Source organism: Mauremys mutica, chromosome 1 (genome assembly GCF_020497125.1).
Source record: "Mauremys mutica isolate MM-2020 ecotype Southern chromosome 1, ASM2049712v1, whole genome shotgun sequence".
Lineage (NCBI taxonomy): Eukaryota > Metazoa > Chordata > Testudines > Geoemydidae > Mauremys > Mauremys mutica.
The window spans coordinates 124279528-124294732 of record NC_059072.1 but is presented as its reverse complement, the minus strand read 5'-3'; the positions used below and the strand labels follow the sequence as shown (position 1 = coordinate 124294732).

Sequence of the window (15205 nt, the reverse complement as noted above, 5' to 3'; positions counted from 1 at the left end):
CAATACATGGGAAGAATGCTTACCATACTGGTTTTGCTGTCAGGAACCCTTTGCATCTACAGGGGAAAAGGAAAGCATGTGGGACATCATTACCAACAATATTAACTGATGCTACATAAACCCATTGAGAAGAGAATAGACCCAGTTGGTATTAGACACGTTATCTGAATCATTTATTACCATGATGAGAGAGGAATGTCCTTGAAATGCTATTCCTTAAACACTTGTTGTTTTTAATAATATAGAATGAGTTGTAACAAACTTATTCTTGGGCTATTTTGATATGGGTTCTCTTAAATGTGCATGTTGCTTGTCTTTTAAACACAAAAGCTTGAGAATATAAAAACTAAATGGCTGATAGCATAAGTTGATTGCGAGGAAGTGTGTTACACTTTTCACAAATATTTTTAACAAATTGAACATTATGATGTTAAGATTCTATAATATATGTATTTGTATGTTGCCAGCGGCATGCTAGATGTACTGCAGATATGCACGAAGACAAATTCTCATCCCCAAGTATCTTACAATTTATGTAGCTGCTTACATTCTAAATAGATGGAATGAGTAAGTGTTCGTATGAGTGGAAGTGACTACTTTGTCATTGCAGCATGAGCTTTCGTGGGTGAATACCCACTTCTTCGGATGCAAGCAGTTGGGTATTCACCCACGAAAGCTCATGCTGCAAAACGTCTGTTAGTCTATAAGGTGCCACAGGATTCTTTGCTGCTTCTACAGAACCAGACTAACACGGCTACCCCTCTGATACTTTGTCATTAATTATGTTGAATTTAGGAGTTCCTTAGAAGATAGTGGATTGAACAGACTAGGAGCCGGGAATTTCAGATTTCTAATTCTGCGAGCTCCTGATTAGTTGTGAGAGGTGGGCAAGTTGCTTAACCTCAGTTTGTTTCCCCATCTATAAAGTAGGGATAATATAAAATGAACTAGTCAACCTGGGGTCTGGGGATTAGTTTTAAAATGCTAAGCACTACATAGGTATTAGTCAAAAAGTATCTTTTAGTAGGAATTGATTAATTTGTTAATTTATCTTTTTTAGGTGTGTTTTGACTGTGGAGCCAAAAATCCTAGCTGGGCAAGCATAACATACGGTGTTTTTCTTTGTATTGATTGCTCAGGGACCCATCGATCACTTGGTGTTCACTTGAGTTTCATTCGGTAAGTAGTTAGCACGATTTTATGCTAAATAAGTGGTAAGATTTGTTTCCAGTGTTTCTGTCACGACATTATGTGGTTCTTCAGAGGCTTTTATTGTGGACACTTATTAATGAGGGAATGAGCTTTTCATTCTAAGTTACTGATTCACATCCATCTCATAATGGTACTGGCTGCAAGTTATCTGCTGTGTATTTGGGAACTAGATAAATGAGAGAGGAGAGAGTCTCAGTAGAGTTCCTATTGTGCACGTGTTCACATTGCACAAGCTGTGGTACAAAGATAATTAAGTCCCTTGTTGGCAGCCTTGTTCAAACTTCCTTGCAGGAGATGAAGATTTGAACAGGCATGAAATTGAACTTAATTCTCTCATCTTTATGGTTCTTCTATATCAGGGTTGAGCCAGATTTCTGCAGCTTTGCGTAGAGATTGTTTGTCATCTTTAGCTTTGTGTTACAAGGTACTGAGTATTCTTTCATGAGTACATGCATCAGAAATGTTTAAAAGGACAGTATGCCTCTGTTCTTTAAACCTGTAATGGTGAAATATGGCACCGTAGTCTCTTCATTGTGGTGTACCAGGTGAGATGATACTTGCTTTCCCTGATAAAATGAAAAATATGGAAAATTGGTAACAGGTGTAATTATCCCTGCCTTTGAATATTGAAGGAACCTTCACAAAAACTAGGTGATTATCTTTGCAGGAATGAGATTGTCAGAGTGTTATATTCTCATACGTAGGCACAAATGTAAATATTTGGAAAGGGAGTTGTATTGTGTCAGGGCCTCCACCATATTGCCTGCAGTTTTCATTTTCTTTTTTGACTTTTTGTAATTGGAAAAACTTTAAACACAGACAGAAGCCTAATGGAGCTTTCCCTATTCACATAGCCTAGGTCTACACTTTAAAACTTTTGCTGATACAATAAAAGTGGTTAGAAGTGTGGGTTTTTTTAAATTTTAAACAACATTTTTATTCCAGCTAAAGCCTTTGTGTAGATGCAATTATAAGAGCAAAAAAGTTATTTTACTGATATAGGTTATTTTGTTCAGGCAACTGGTGTAAGCTATGCTAGCAAGAGCACTCTTTTGCCTGTAGAAGCTGCATCCTACACTAGGGGAGTTTGCAGGTGCAGCTATGCTATTAAATATTTTCTAGTGTAGACCAGACCTTAGACACTGAACAGTTAATTAGAGTCCTGGGAGAAATTCTTTGCTAACCCTGCCTTACCTAAGGCTATGCATGAGTTTTATGGACAGCCCAAAAGGTACTTCGATTCTTGTGACTGTCCTGAGTAGACCCTTTAATTTTGTCCTCAGTAAAACAGTACAGGATCCCTATGCCTACAAGTTATTCCATAGTACACCAACATAATAACTCCACTTCCCCTCTGAAGTCGGTGCAAGCACTCCTGATGAGGACACACACCACTGACAGAAGGAGGGTAGTGTGGACATGAAAAACTGCAGTAATTACTGCAGTGGCTGTATGTCAACTTAACTTAAGTTTGTAGTGTAGACATGCCTTGAGTTAGTGTAGGGGTTTTGTCTACAATAATACAGGTTTTTGAACTGTAATATTTATTACAAACTGCTAGTTTTTCTTAAAACAACTTTTAAAAGATGTATTTAAAATTGTTTTTGAAAATAACATTTAAAATGTTTCCTCTGCTTAGATCTACGGAATTAGATTCCAACTGGTCTTGGTTTCAGTTGAGATGCATGCAAATAGGAGGAAATGCTAATGCCGTAAGTATATCTTAGAAAGGTTTTTCTTATTTCAAGTATTTGCTTATCATGTTTAACAGCTCCACACTTAGCTTCATTGCTCATTTCATGTGTTAGTGAAGAATTCAGGGATGAAGAAGTTAACTCCACAGCCCCCTAGAATATTTGTGTATTTTTTGTGTGTTTCAAGTTAAAATAATGAATTAACTGCTTCACTCCTAAAACTTTATACATCCTGTTGGGAAGAAACTAGTTTATATGGAAATGGGGTCATGACAATATGTGTGCTGTTTCAAGAGATTTGCACAGACTTCAAAGGCATAAGATCAATAAATGTGTCTCTTAGAATTCTAGTGAAATACAATAAGTTACTTTGAATTTTCCATATGTTTTGGCCTTAGTGAAAGGAAGAATCAGCTGTGCTGAAAGATTACACAAGTGATAGCATGAAATGTTATTGGTTATTTTCTATCCTAATATTCTAAGGAAAAAAAGACAAAAATGCAGATCTTTTTTTTAAAGAAATGGCAAATACCCAAAATAATTAGGTTAGTTTTTACTTTTTCTTCTATATGCTTTATTTTTGTTGGCCAAAGTTCAGTTTTTAAAGTGAAATGAATACAGATATGGCGAAGGGAAAATATTAAAACATATCTTTTCAAAATTTGTGTTTTGTCATCTAATACACAATGATAAGAGTTCTTGTATGCAATTCAGTTGGTACCATCAGGGCCCTTGTAAATTCATTATCTAATATGAGTTACTGTTTGAAATTTGTGATACCGTAGCTAATGAACTAAAAATTTCCCAGGTAACTTGGTTTCTGTAATAGTTGCACTCAAATTCTCTTAAATTGCATTGTCATATATTTCATATAAAGTTTTTGTTTTATTTTTTACTAACTCTTGTTTCAGAATATTATTAATATTTGCTATTTCTTTACTGTAGTTGCAATTTAATCTTGAACCTCAGCTACCACAGTGATTAGCTCCCTAGAAATATCTAAGGTCGTTAGAAAATCAGTATAGTCTTCTGAGGTTCTTCTTCTTCCCAGAATAGCTTTTTCTTGTAACTGAGGCTGAGAGTTTCAAAACTGTGTGCCTAAAGTCACGCTTGTAACTGTATATTTAGAGGCCTGAATAAATGGCCAGGTTTTTCAAAGTGCTGAGCACCCAGAAGTTTCCATTAAAGTCACTGGCAGTTTATTTGGACATTTAAATATGTATTTAGGAGTCTAACTTTAGGCACACAGTTTTGAAAACCTTGGGCTTAGAGCCTATTGCAGTTAAGACTGAAACACAGTCGCTGGATTTGTTAGCCTGTCTAGAAACTGTTACACTCTGTATCCAGCCTTCAGCTATACAGTAGCACCTCACTTAATGTTGTAGTTATGTTCCTGAAAAATGCGACTTTAAGTAAAACAACATTAAACGAATCCAGTTTTACCGTAAGATTTAATGTAAATACAGGGGGGTTAGGTTCCAGGGACATTTTTTGGGGGCAGACAAAGGGCATTGCATACTATACAGTACTGTACTGTGGTTGGGAAGTGCCCCTGGCTTACCCCACACAGGCACAGCCCGCTGCAGGCAAGGACGCTATGAAGCACCGCTGCAGCGGCAGCTTCCCTGGAGAAGAACAGGCGCCAACTTTGCAGGGGGATGCTCCAGGCCCGCCTCTTCCCGTCCCGTCTCCACTCCAGGCCCACCTCTTCCCACCCCCACTCCACCTCCACTATGGAGCACGTCGCATCCCGGCTCCTTCCCCTTCCCCTCTTTCCCCCCCCCCCCAAAAGTCCTAAGCGCTGCCAAACAGCTGTTTGGCAGCGCTTAGGACTTTCTGGGAGGCAGGGGGAGGAGCGGAGACGCGGTGCATCCCCGCTCCTGCCCCTCTCTCCCAGCACTTCGTGCTTAGGACTTTTTGGGAGGGAGGGGGAGGAGTGGAGATGTGGCACTTCCCCGTGCTGCCTCCTCCCTCCCTCCCTCCCAGAAAGTCCTACGCACCGCCAAACAGCTGTTTGGCAGTCGGGTAAGCACTGTGGGGGAGGGGGAGAAGAGGAACTTGTGCAATGCTCCCTTGTAAGTCGCTGCTCTTCCACAGAATCTTACAAGCAGTGGACAGATCAGGCAGCCAAACAATGTTATAAGGGAGCATTGCACAACTTTAAATGAGCATGTTCCGTAATTGAGCAGGTACATAACTTTGAAAAAATGTTAAGTGGAAGGACGTTAATTGAGGAGTTACTGTAGTAGGTTGGCAAGCATTTCTACATGTTACTAATATTGAATTATTTATCATCTATAACTGTGCTCTGAAGAAAGTGTCAAAGTTTCAGATTCACCAGACCTAGATCTTTCAAGCAGTTTTGGAATGCACCAATGTAATTTATGTAGGTTGATAGATTAGTTTTCATATTAGAAGAACTCCATCATCACCATTCATGAAGTCTGAATGAATAAAGGTTTTTTCTTTCCTTTAAGCTTTTATTTTAGTAAGATATTCTGTAATCAAATATGTTTGTTGAAGTGGATTTTGCATATTCCCACGTATGGTGATAAGTTCAACTTGGCTGGAGAGCATGAGGAAGAGCAGTGCCTATTGGAAATGAGTGTCCTGTATAGCCAAGAACATTCAGAGTTATGGTTGTAAGAGACTGTCTGGTCCCCAGCTTCCTCAGTTCCATCCTTTCCAGGACTAGGGTTCTTTGCAACATGCATGAAGAGGTTTTCTGAATATTTTTTAAATTAAAATCTCCTGTTAGCATGTTTATAGTCGTCATAGTGTTTCATAGATTTTGCACTGTTGCACAGCTAGTTTAGTGGACTAGTTCTGTTTTTGTTCTGGAACAAGACCAGGAAAAAGAGACCAGATTTCAACAGTGGTTCAGATTGTCTTGCTGCAATCAGGGAACCTTTAATGTTAAAACTGTTTAAATTAATTAGTGTGTGTTGGACAGACCTTATTATTAATGCAAAACTGATATTAATATATTATTATAACTTTTTAACTTATTAAAACTTGTTTGTATCCTTAGTGAATATAAAGATATGGATACAAGTAGGTTATAGCCAAAATGCTCAAAAATATAACACTTGTTTGTTTTAGTTAGTTATATTATAACATGTTCAGGATGGTTAAAGGAATTCCAGGAGGTTTCTGCTTTTTGTAACGCCGGAGACAGACAAACCGAAAGAGTGTCTTATCTAGACCAAGAAACCTCCCTTTGTATAACATACCAGCTTGGTACAAATGTAATTCTTATTTCAAGAAAACCAACTATGTAAAAAAAATCATGTTTTAGGAAAATACCTAATTGTAAAAAGGAATGTAGGGTTGTGTTATCAGATCAATAAATGTAAATGATCTTTTTCATCCCCCTTCCACCTGTCCGAAACAAACAAACAAACAACCCCAGAACAACAGCAAAAATGTCTAAGTAAACCTACACAAAGAATTCAGAAAATTTCCTTTTTGAAATTTTATAATTAGTCTAAAAACTTCATTCAGAAAAGTCTCTAGGAAAAATCATGTGTAGTTGAAAATGATTTAAACCTGTGGGCATGTCTACACTACAGACTTAATTACTACGACGGTGGGATGTCGACTTAGGTTGGTTGTGCATGTCCACACCACACTCTGTCAGTGAAGTGCGTCCTCAGTAGCAGCACTTGCATCGATACATAGCTACCCAGGGTGCATTGCTCTATCTCACAGGGCAACTTGCCACAGAGGAGTTTTGGGAAGGGTTTGCAGTGCCTCATGGGACCAAAACATTCTCACAAGTGTCACTGGAAACATAACTTTAAGGTCCCATAAAGCAGTTTTCTCCCTCCCCTGATTTCATCTGCAATCTGTAATATTTCATGCCTTTTTTTCAAAAAGCTGGTCTAGCCACGCATATGCCATATGCAGAGAAGCATGGACACCGCTCAGCTGTGCCCTATTGTGGTGAGCGTTGCAAACACCACGTGCCTTATCCTGTGGTTTTTCCAGAGCCGTGAGATCTGCCGCATGGAACATGGCAGTGTCCTTCAAATAGCCCCAAGGGAAGCCGTGGAATGAAACAATTCCCGGTTGCTGATGGCAGTCATGCAGCGGCTCAACATAGTGGAGGTTCTGGTCCCAAAAAACAAGCACTGATTGATGGGATCGCATCATTATGCAGGTATGGGATGATGAGCAGTGGCTGCAGAACTTTCATATGCACAAGGCCACTTTCCAGGAATTGTGTGCAGAGCTTTCCCCAGCGCTGCAGTGCAGCAACACTACAATAAGACCTTCTCTGACGGTGGAGAAGTCAGTGACGATTGCTGTGTGGAAGCTTGCAGTGCCAGTCAGTGGGAAATCAATTTGGAGTTGGGAAATCTGTTGCAGTGATCCAAGTATGTAGGGCCATTAATCACCTTCTGCTAAGAAAGGTAGTGACTCTGGGCAATGTGCAGGACATAGTGGATGGTTTTGCTGCAGTGGGGTTCCATAACTACTGTTGGGCGATAGATGGCACACATATCCCTATCTGGGCACCAGATCACCTTGCCAGAGAGTACATAAACAGAAAGAGATGCTTTTCTGTGGCATTGCAAGTGCTGGTGGATCACTGGGGGCATTTTACCGACTTCAGCATGGGATGATCCAGGAAGGTGCATGATGTGTGCATCTTGAAGAACACAGATCTGTTCAAAAAGCTGCAAGCAGGGACCATTGGTGACATTGGATAGCACAAAATCATTTTGCAAGGATGAATATGGGGGTTCTGCGGGTTCCCCCGAGGTACAGAGCGTCACACCTCCCCTCTTAGTTTACTGCAAGAGGGTTAGTCACTGACTGTCACATATAGACACTGAAAGATCTGACAAAGAGTTAAATCTTGGAAAGATGGTGGAACAAAATTGGGATAGGGAAAAAGCTCGGTGTCCACTGTCCCAGAGGCGTTCATTATGTCATTAAACATGTCATCACACATCCTCTTTTGCCTTCATCTTATCTGGGAGAGCCTCTCTGCCAGTGTGGAGAAAGAGCTGAATGCCAAACTTTCAGCTGTAAACCATGCAAAGCAGAGCGGAACCACGATCCATGCAGACCCAGGATCTAGTGTGGAGTTGCTATATAAAAATCACTTCCCTGACTCCACACAAGTGTAAAGCTGAACATTTTCATTTCTACAGGGTACTAATTGAACTGTTTTGCTGTCCCAGCCATGGTGAGTATGGCCTGCGGGTAGGGGTACTGCACCATCTGCAGCATTGGGTGAGCAAACCCATAGTGGGACCAGAGTTTCCACCTCCCCTTTGTAACATGGGCATTGTCTGGAGGTCGGAGACCAGTGTTCCCTCTGCCAAACTGCATGCCTTGGCAGAGGCAGCATGGGTGTGTGCGTTTGCAGTGGCGGGTGGCCACCACAACATTTTCCTTCCCCCCACCACTCCCACCATTGCTGCTGCTGCTTTCTAGTACCTGAGGCTTGCAGTTTCTGACGTCAGTGCCGACTCCTGCCACCCAAATTACAGCCATGTGTTGTAAAGCGTTGGTGAAGGGGCAGAAAATCTCAAGGGGGCCCCACAGGCACTACTGTTTGTGGTTCAAGCAATTTAAAATGAAAACTACCACCATCTCCCTAGGTGACTTTAGCTAATATCACGCTTCTGAGGTTAACAGAGGCAGCAATGCAACAGCTACTGAAAGTGTTGGTTACAGACCAGGTCCTTATGCTGCTATGCTGTGTACTGTGATGATGCCAGATGGATTAATACTGGAGTGGTGTGGGAAAGTGTCCTACTGCAGTGGAAGGAATAAGTCCTCCCCAGAAACCTTCTACAATGGATTGCAGTATACTTCCATGAAAGTTTCCTGGAGATCTCTATGAAGGATTCCCTGGACATCCCTATGTAGATAAATAATCTTTTTCGCAGAGCACCCTCTGCATAGCTGGTACAGTCACTGGAAAGCAGATAGCCACTCTACCTCAACTAGTTTTTTAAATTAAAAAAATAGCATACGAGAGCATGTGACCTCAACATATTAATTGGAATTGCATATTCACCAGAGGTTCCTTCTCTGGCATCATGCTCGTCCATGCTGCTGTGCTGTGACTGGCTGCACTGCTCCGGGGTTAAAAACAGCTCCTGGCTCTCCGGGACAATGGATCCCCTGCTTGCCTTTCTCCCATTCTCCTCCTCTTCCTTGTCAAAGACCTACTCCTCAGTATTGCCTGCAGTGGCCCTGGACTCCGACTCCTCAGAGGTATTGATGCTGCTCTTGGGTGTTGTGGTGTGGTTGCCACTGAGAATAGCATGCAGCTCCATGTAAAAATGGCATGTCTGCAGTGCTGCACCAGAGTGACTGTTCGCCTCCCTTACCTTCTGATATGCCTGCTGCAATTCCTTGATTTTCATGTGACACTGCGTGTTCCTGGTATAGCCCTTCTCCCCCATGTCCTGAGCAATCTGCTCGTATATGTCTACATTTCTGTGGCAGAACTGGAGCTATACCAGTACATACTCTTCTCCCCGCAGACCCAGAAGATCCTCCACCTCCTATGTACTCCAGCATGGAGCCGGCATGGTGAGCTGTGCAGGTGGGCGCTCTATGCCAAACAAACAAGAAATGGAAATTCAAAAGTTCATGGTCCTTAAACAGGGGAGAGGCTGTTTTCTGTGTACCTGACTGTAGGCAGCGGAGTTGAGAATGGTGACTAGGGTGGTCACAGCGGAGCACTGTTGGACATCTGCGATAGGCCAGTTAAGTCAGTGTAAGCAACGCGGTGCCTACATTGCCACCACGTCGACCTATGTTGAATTAAGCACTACACCTCTCGTGGAGGTGGAGTAATTAAGTCGACGTAGCAGGCGAGTTACATTAGCGAAAGGGACTTGGTAGTGTAGACACCGACATAAGGAAGCTTACGTTGATCTAATTGTGTAGTGTAGATCAGGCCTATGTTTATTTCTTAAATGTTGCAGTGACAGATTGTTTTGTTTAGTTAAAATACTTGCAAATATGCCAGTGTCTAATGTAATTTCCTAATATAATTGGTATAAATGGTAACATGCTTTATATATCAACATAGAATTAATGATTTTACTAAACTAGTTACTAATGTAAGAAATCATTTAAGAATAGAATGTTTATATTAACAGGGAATTAATTAATTACTGGTAATGCTCAAGCAACTCCCTCATGCGACTCAGGAAGACAAGAATAAATATCTCTCCAAAAATTGTTATAAAGAATCAACACCTTATTTAAATAACTCTTAGAAAGACTTTACATAAATAATTACTAATTTTAAAAGATTGTTTTGAAACAAAAAACTTTTATATAAAAAAACAGGTGTGTTTGAACTTTCTGAAAGCATTTTATTTTCTGTTGAACTCTAATAAAATTGAAGTGCTAGCTTCAGAAAATGAATTGAACAAAAAGGAAGAGTTAAAACTCTAACTTCAAAGGTGTTGTGAGACCGTCCTGCCCCAAAGACGAGAGATATAACTGTCAAGAAAGAATTACAATTGTAATGCATATATCATTAACAAACTACATCTTCATAAGATGAAGAGGCTCTTAAGGACAACTCAGGAAAGTACTGAGCCAGTGAAAGAATGACAGCAACGAACTTGGAATCTAAACATGCATGAAAGAGATGTTTTCCTATAATTTTCATGAAAATAGGAAGGAAAGGGTATAAAACTGTGAAGTGAGCACCTCCTCCATCTCACACATACTGCTACCCTGATTAAACAGCAAGCATTCCGCAACTCATCCTGTCCATCTCTACAAGCAAGCTACTAGTACAGATAGCTAAGAACAGAAAAGACTCAAGAAGAAACCATACCCAAGGAAAACCTACCCAAGACTTCAATGTGGATTGGTGAGAAGTTAACAAAGACACTGTGAAGGGATTATATTTGAAATTCTTGTAATGATTTTATTGGGATATGGAAATGCTGTGGTAACTGAAGATACTAACATTTTCTCCTGTTAACCATCTAATGGTTAGACCATGTATTCCTGGAGAGAAAGACCGGCCTAACATTGGTAAACAGAGAAATAGTAGGATTTAACTGGATTTGAGATTTTAAATATTTGTAATTGACCTGTCTCAAGACAGGTGCTTAAAGTAACTAAGTAACAAATTTCAATATTTCTTTCATAGGATTTAACTGAGAATGTTTCCTTTTCCCATCTATAAGCTTGCTAGCTATTAATAAAACCTAGACAAATTTCACCTGCCCTTAAACCAATTATGTCCATATGCAAATAGTTTTTAAGTATCTAAGATACTAAGACTGGCTTCACAATAATTTTGGGAAACAATATACCTTGGTCTTAATTAATCAAGGGTATGTCTACACTACAAAATTAGGTCGATTTTATAGAAGTCGAGTTTTAGAAATTGATTTTATACAGTCGATTGTGTATGTCCTCACTAAGTGCATTAAGTCGGCGGAGTGCGTCCTCACTACCGTGGCTAGCATTGACTCATGGAGCGGTGCACTGTGGGAAACTATCCCACAGTTCCTGCAGTCTCCGCTGCCCATTGGAATTCCGGGGTAAGCTCCCAATACCTGATGAGGCAAAAACATTGTTGCGGGTGGTTTTGGGTACATGTCGTCATTCTCCCCTCCCGCCCTCCATGAAAGCAACTGCAGACAATTGTTTCGCGCCTTTTTTCCTGGGTTGCCCGTGCAGATGCCATAGCACGGCAAGCATGGAGCCCGCTCAGCTCACCACTGCTGTTGTGAGCATTGTAAACACCTCGCGCATTATATTGCAGTATGTGCAGAACCTGGCTAAGAGACGGCAGCACGAGGACGATTGTGAGGAGGACATGGACAAAGATGTTCCTGAAAGCATGGGATGTGGCAATTGGAACATCATGGCGGCAGTGGGGCTGGTTGATACGGTGGAATGCTGATTCTGGGCCTGGCAAACAAGCACAGACTGGTGGGACCGCATAGTGTTGCAGATATGGGATGATTCCCAGTGGCTGCGAAACTTTTGCATGCGTAAGGCCACTTTCCTGGAACTCTGTGAGTTGTTTTCCCCCACCCTGAAGCGCAGGAATACCAAGATGAGAGCTGCCCTGACAGTTGAGAAGCGAGTGGCAATAGCCCTGCGGAAACTTGCAACGTCTGGCTGCTACTGGTCAGTTGGGAATCAGTTTGGAGTGGGCAAATCTACTGTGGGGACTGCTGTGATTTAAGTTGCCAGTGCAATCACTGACGTTCTGCTATCAAGGGTAGTGACTCCGGGAAATTTGCAGGTCATAGTGGATGGCTTCGCTGCAATGGGTTTCCCTAACTCTGGTGGGGCGATAGACGGATAGACCTATCTTGGCACCAGACCACCTGGCCAACCAATACATAAACCACAAGAGGTACTTCTCAATGGTGCTGCAAGCACTAGTGGATCACAAGGGATGTTTCACAGACATCAACGTGGGATGGCCGGGAAAGGTGCATGACGCTCGCATCTTTAGAAACTCTGAGCTGTTTGAGCAGCTGCAAGAAGGGACATACTTCCTAGCCAGACACCAGAGTGATTAGAAGAGCACAGGTAGGCGCGTTGCGCATCAGAGAGGCTTTGAAAACCAGTTTCATGACTTGCCAGGCTACGGTGTGACAGTTGTGTGTGTTTCTCCTTGATGCAAACCTGCCCCCTTTGTCGAATTTAATTCCCTGTAAGCCAACCACCCTCCCCCTTCGATCACAGCTGGCAAAGGAAGTAAAGTCACTATTGTTTTGAAACCATGCATTCTTTCTTTATTATTTTTTTTTTTTTAAAAAGGGAGATAACTGATAAGGTAGCCTGGGGGAAGAGGGAAGGACAAGGCCACATTGTTTATTGTAGCCACACTACAAATCAAAACTGTTTGAATGACAACCTTCTGTTGCTTGGGCCATCCTCTGGAGTAGAGTGGCTGGGTGCCCGGAGCCTCCGCCCCTGCATTCTTGGGCGTCTGGGTGAGGAGGATATGGAACTTGGGGAGGAGTGTAGGTAGTTATGCAGTGGCGGCCTGTGCTCTCATTGCCTTTCCTGCAGCTCCACCAGATGCCTGAGCATGTCCATTTGCTCCCCCATTAGCCTCAGCATCACCTCCTGCCTCTTCTCATTGTGGTCACTGAATGCTTTCCTGGCCTCTATCACTGTATGCCTCCATGCATTCAGCTGTGCCCTATCAGTGCGGGAGGACTGCATGAGCTCGGAAAACATGTCAGCGCGAGTGCGTTTTTTTCACCTTCTAATCTGCAATAACCTCAGGGACGGAGATGATAGGGGAAGCATAGAAACATTTGCACCTGCGGGGGGATAAAAAGGGAGAGTAAAATTTAAGATACATTTCTGAGAACAAAAGGGGGAGACTTTCACAGTGAATGAAGCAATTCACAGCAGACAGCACATGTGCTTTAGGTACAAGGTCGCATTTTGCCTTTTATATTGAGCGTGTGCCGGTATGGTGACACATCACACACGGTTGGGCAACATAATTCGGTTTCCAGGCAGCCACGGTAAGCCAAAGGGTACGTGGGTTTGGCTTCTAACACCTTCATAACATGTGGGAATGTTTTCAACTGCAGCGCCCTCCTTTTCCATAGCAAGCAATGTTGGTTGGGTTTGCCATTTAAAAGGAGGGGCTGCGGTTTTCAGGTGGATGTGCAGCACACACCTCCCCCCCCCCCTTTGTGTGGCTATTTGGGATGAGTCCTTCCCCCTTCCCCCGCCATGTGGCTATTCTCACGGATGATCCCTTTTAGCCAAGTGCAAACAGCCAAGCATGAACGGGATCCTTTTACTGTTCCCTTACAAAATTTCCCCTATATCAACCAGGTGACCATGAATGATATCACTCTACTGAGGCTAACACAGAAAGATATAAACCGAATGTTGCTTGAATGCAACCAAAGCCCACGACCATTTGCTGCCATGCTTTGTGCTGCAATGATTCCAGACTACTTGCTACTGGCTTGGCATGGTAAAGTGTTCTACCATGGAGGACGAAATAAGGCAGCCCTCCCCAGAAACCTTCTGCAAAGGCTTTTGGAGTACCTCCAAGAGAGCTTCATGGAGATGTCCCTGGAGGATTCCTGCTCCATCCCCAGAACACGTTAACAGACTTTTCCAGTAGCTGTACTGGCTGTGAATGCATCCCAGGTCTTCAGGGCAAATCAGACATTAACCACTATTGCTTTTAAACCCTGTACTGTAGTTACAAATGTGCACTCACCAGAGGTGACTTCGTCTTCAGGGTCAGGGATCCCGCCTTGGGAGGGTATTGGCTCCAGGGTAATGAAAAGGTCCTGGCTTCCGGGAAGAATGGATTCACCGCTTGCCTGCTGCACATTCTCATCATCATCATCATCATCATCCACAAAATCCTCCTCTGTGTTGCGTGAGACTCCCCCCCCCCCCTTGCAGAACAGTGGTGGGGTAGTGGTAGCCTCTTCCCCCCCCCCCCCCCATGGCCATACAGCTGATCATAGAAGCAGCAATATGAGACTCTGACCCGGAGCGACCATTTGCCTCCTTTGTCTTTTGGTAGGCTTGCCTGAGCTCCTTGACTTTCATGCGGCACTGCTGTGTGTCTCTATTGTAGCCTCTCTCCGACATGCCCTGTGCGATTTTGGCAAATATATTAGCATTTCTTCTTGATTGGAGTTCTGCCTGCACAGATTCTTTTCCCCATACAGCTATCAGATCCAGTGTCTACCGTTCACTCCATGCTGGAGCTTGTTTGCGATTCTGGGGGGACTCCATGGTCACCTGTGCTGCTCAGCTCGCCACACTGACCAAACAGGAAATGAAATTCAAAAGTTCCTGGGGCTTTTCCTGTGTACCTGGCTAGTGCATCGGAGTTGAAAGTGTCCAGAGCAATCACATTGGAGCACTCTGGGATAGCTCCCAGAGGCCAAAAATGTTGATTTGTGTCTGCACTACCCCAAATTCGACCCAGCAAGGTCAGTTTTAGCGCTACTCCTCTCGCCGGGGAGGAGTACAGAAGTCGATTTTAAGAGCCCTTTAGGTCGACAGAATGCGGTTGCTTTTGTATTCATTATAAAATCGACCTAACACGGCTAAATTTGACTTAACCCTGTAGTGTAGACCAGGGCTAAATGAAGAATGACCCACAGATGGCATTGTCAAAGATGTAATCTCTGCTAAAAGCTCTCCACAGAGAGGCATAGAGAAATTGGTTACTTCAATTACAATCTCTGATCATTTGGGTTGTTTTGTTTAATATTTTCTTTTCCATTTTTTAATAATAATATAGCCATGGTTAATAAGTGTGATTATTTTCCTTGGTTTTT

At 42.5% G+C, this 15205-nt stretch overlaps 1 protein-coding gene across 2 annotated transcripts in view; it reads left to right on the top strand.

The window, feature by feature from the left end:
* ARFGAP3 (ADP ribosylation factor GTPase activating protein 3) overlaps positions 1 to 15205 on the top strand; it is an 83577-nt gene that overhangs the window by 8773 nt on the left and 59599 nt on the right. For both annotated transcript variants that reach the window (XM_044994466.1, XM_044994456.1), the window contains exons 2-3: positions 1061 to 1179; positions 2852 to 2924. In XM_044994466.1, coding sequence (XP_044850401.1) covers positions 1061 to 1179; positions 2852 to 2924 — 192 coding nt within the window. The remainder of the gene's footprint in view (positions 1 to 1060; positions 1180 to 2851; positions 2925 to 15205) is intronic.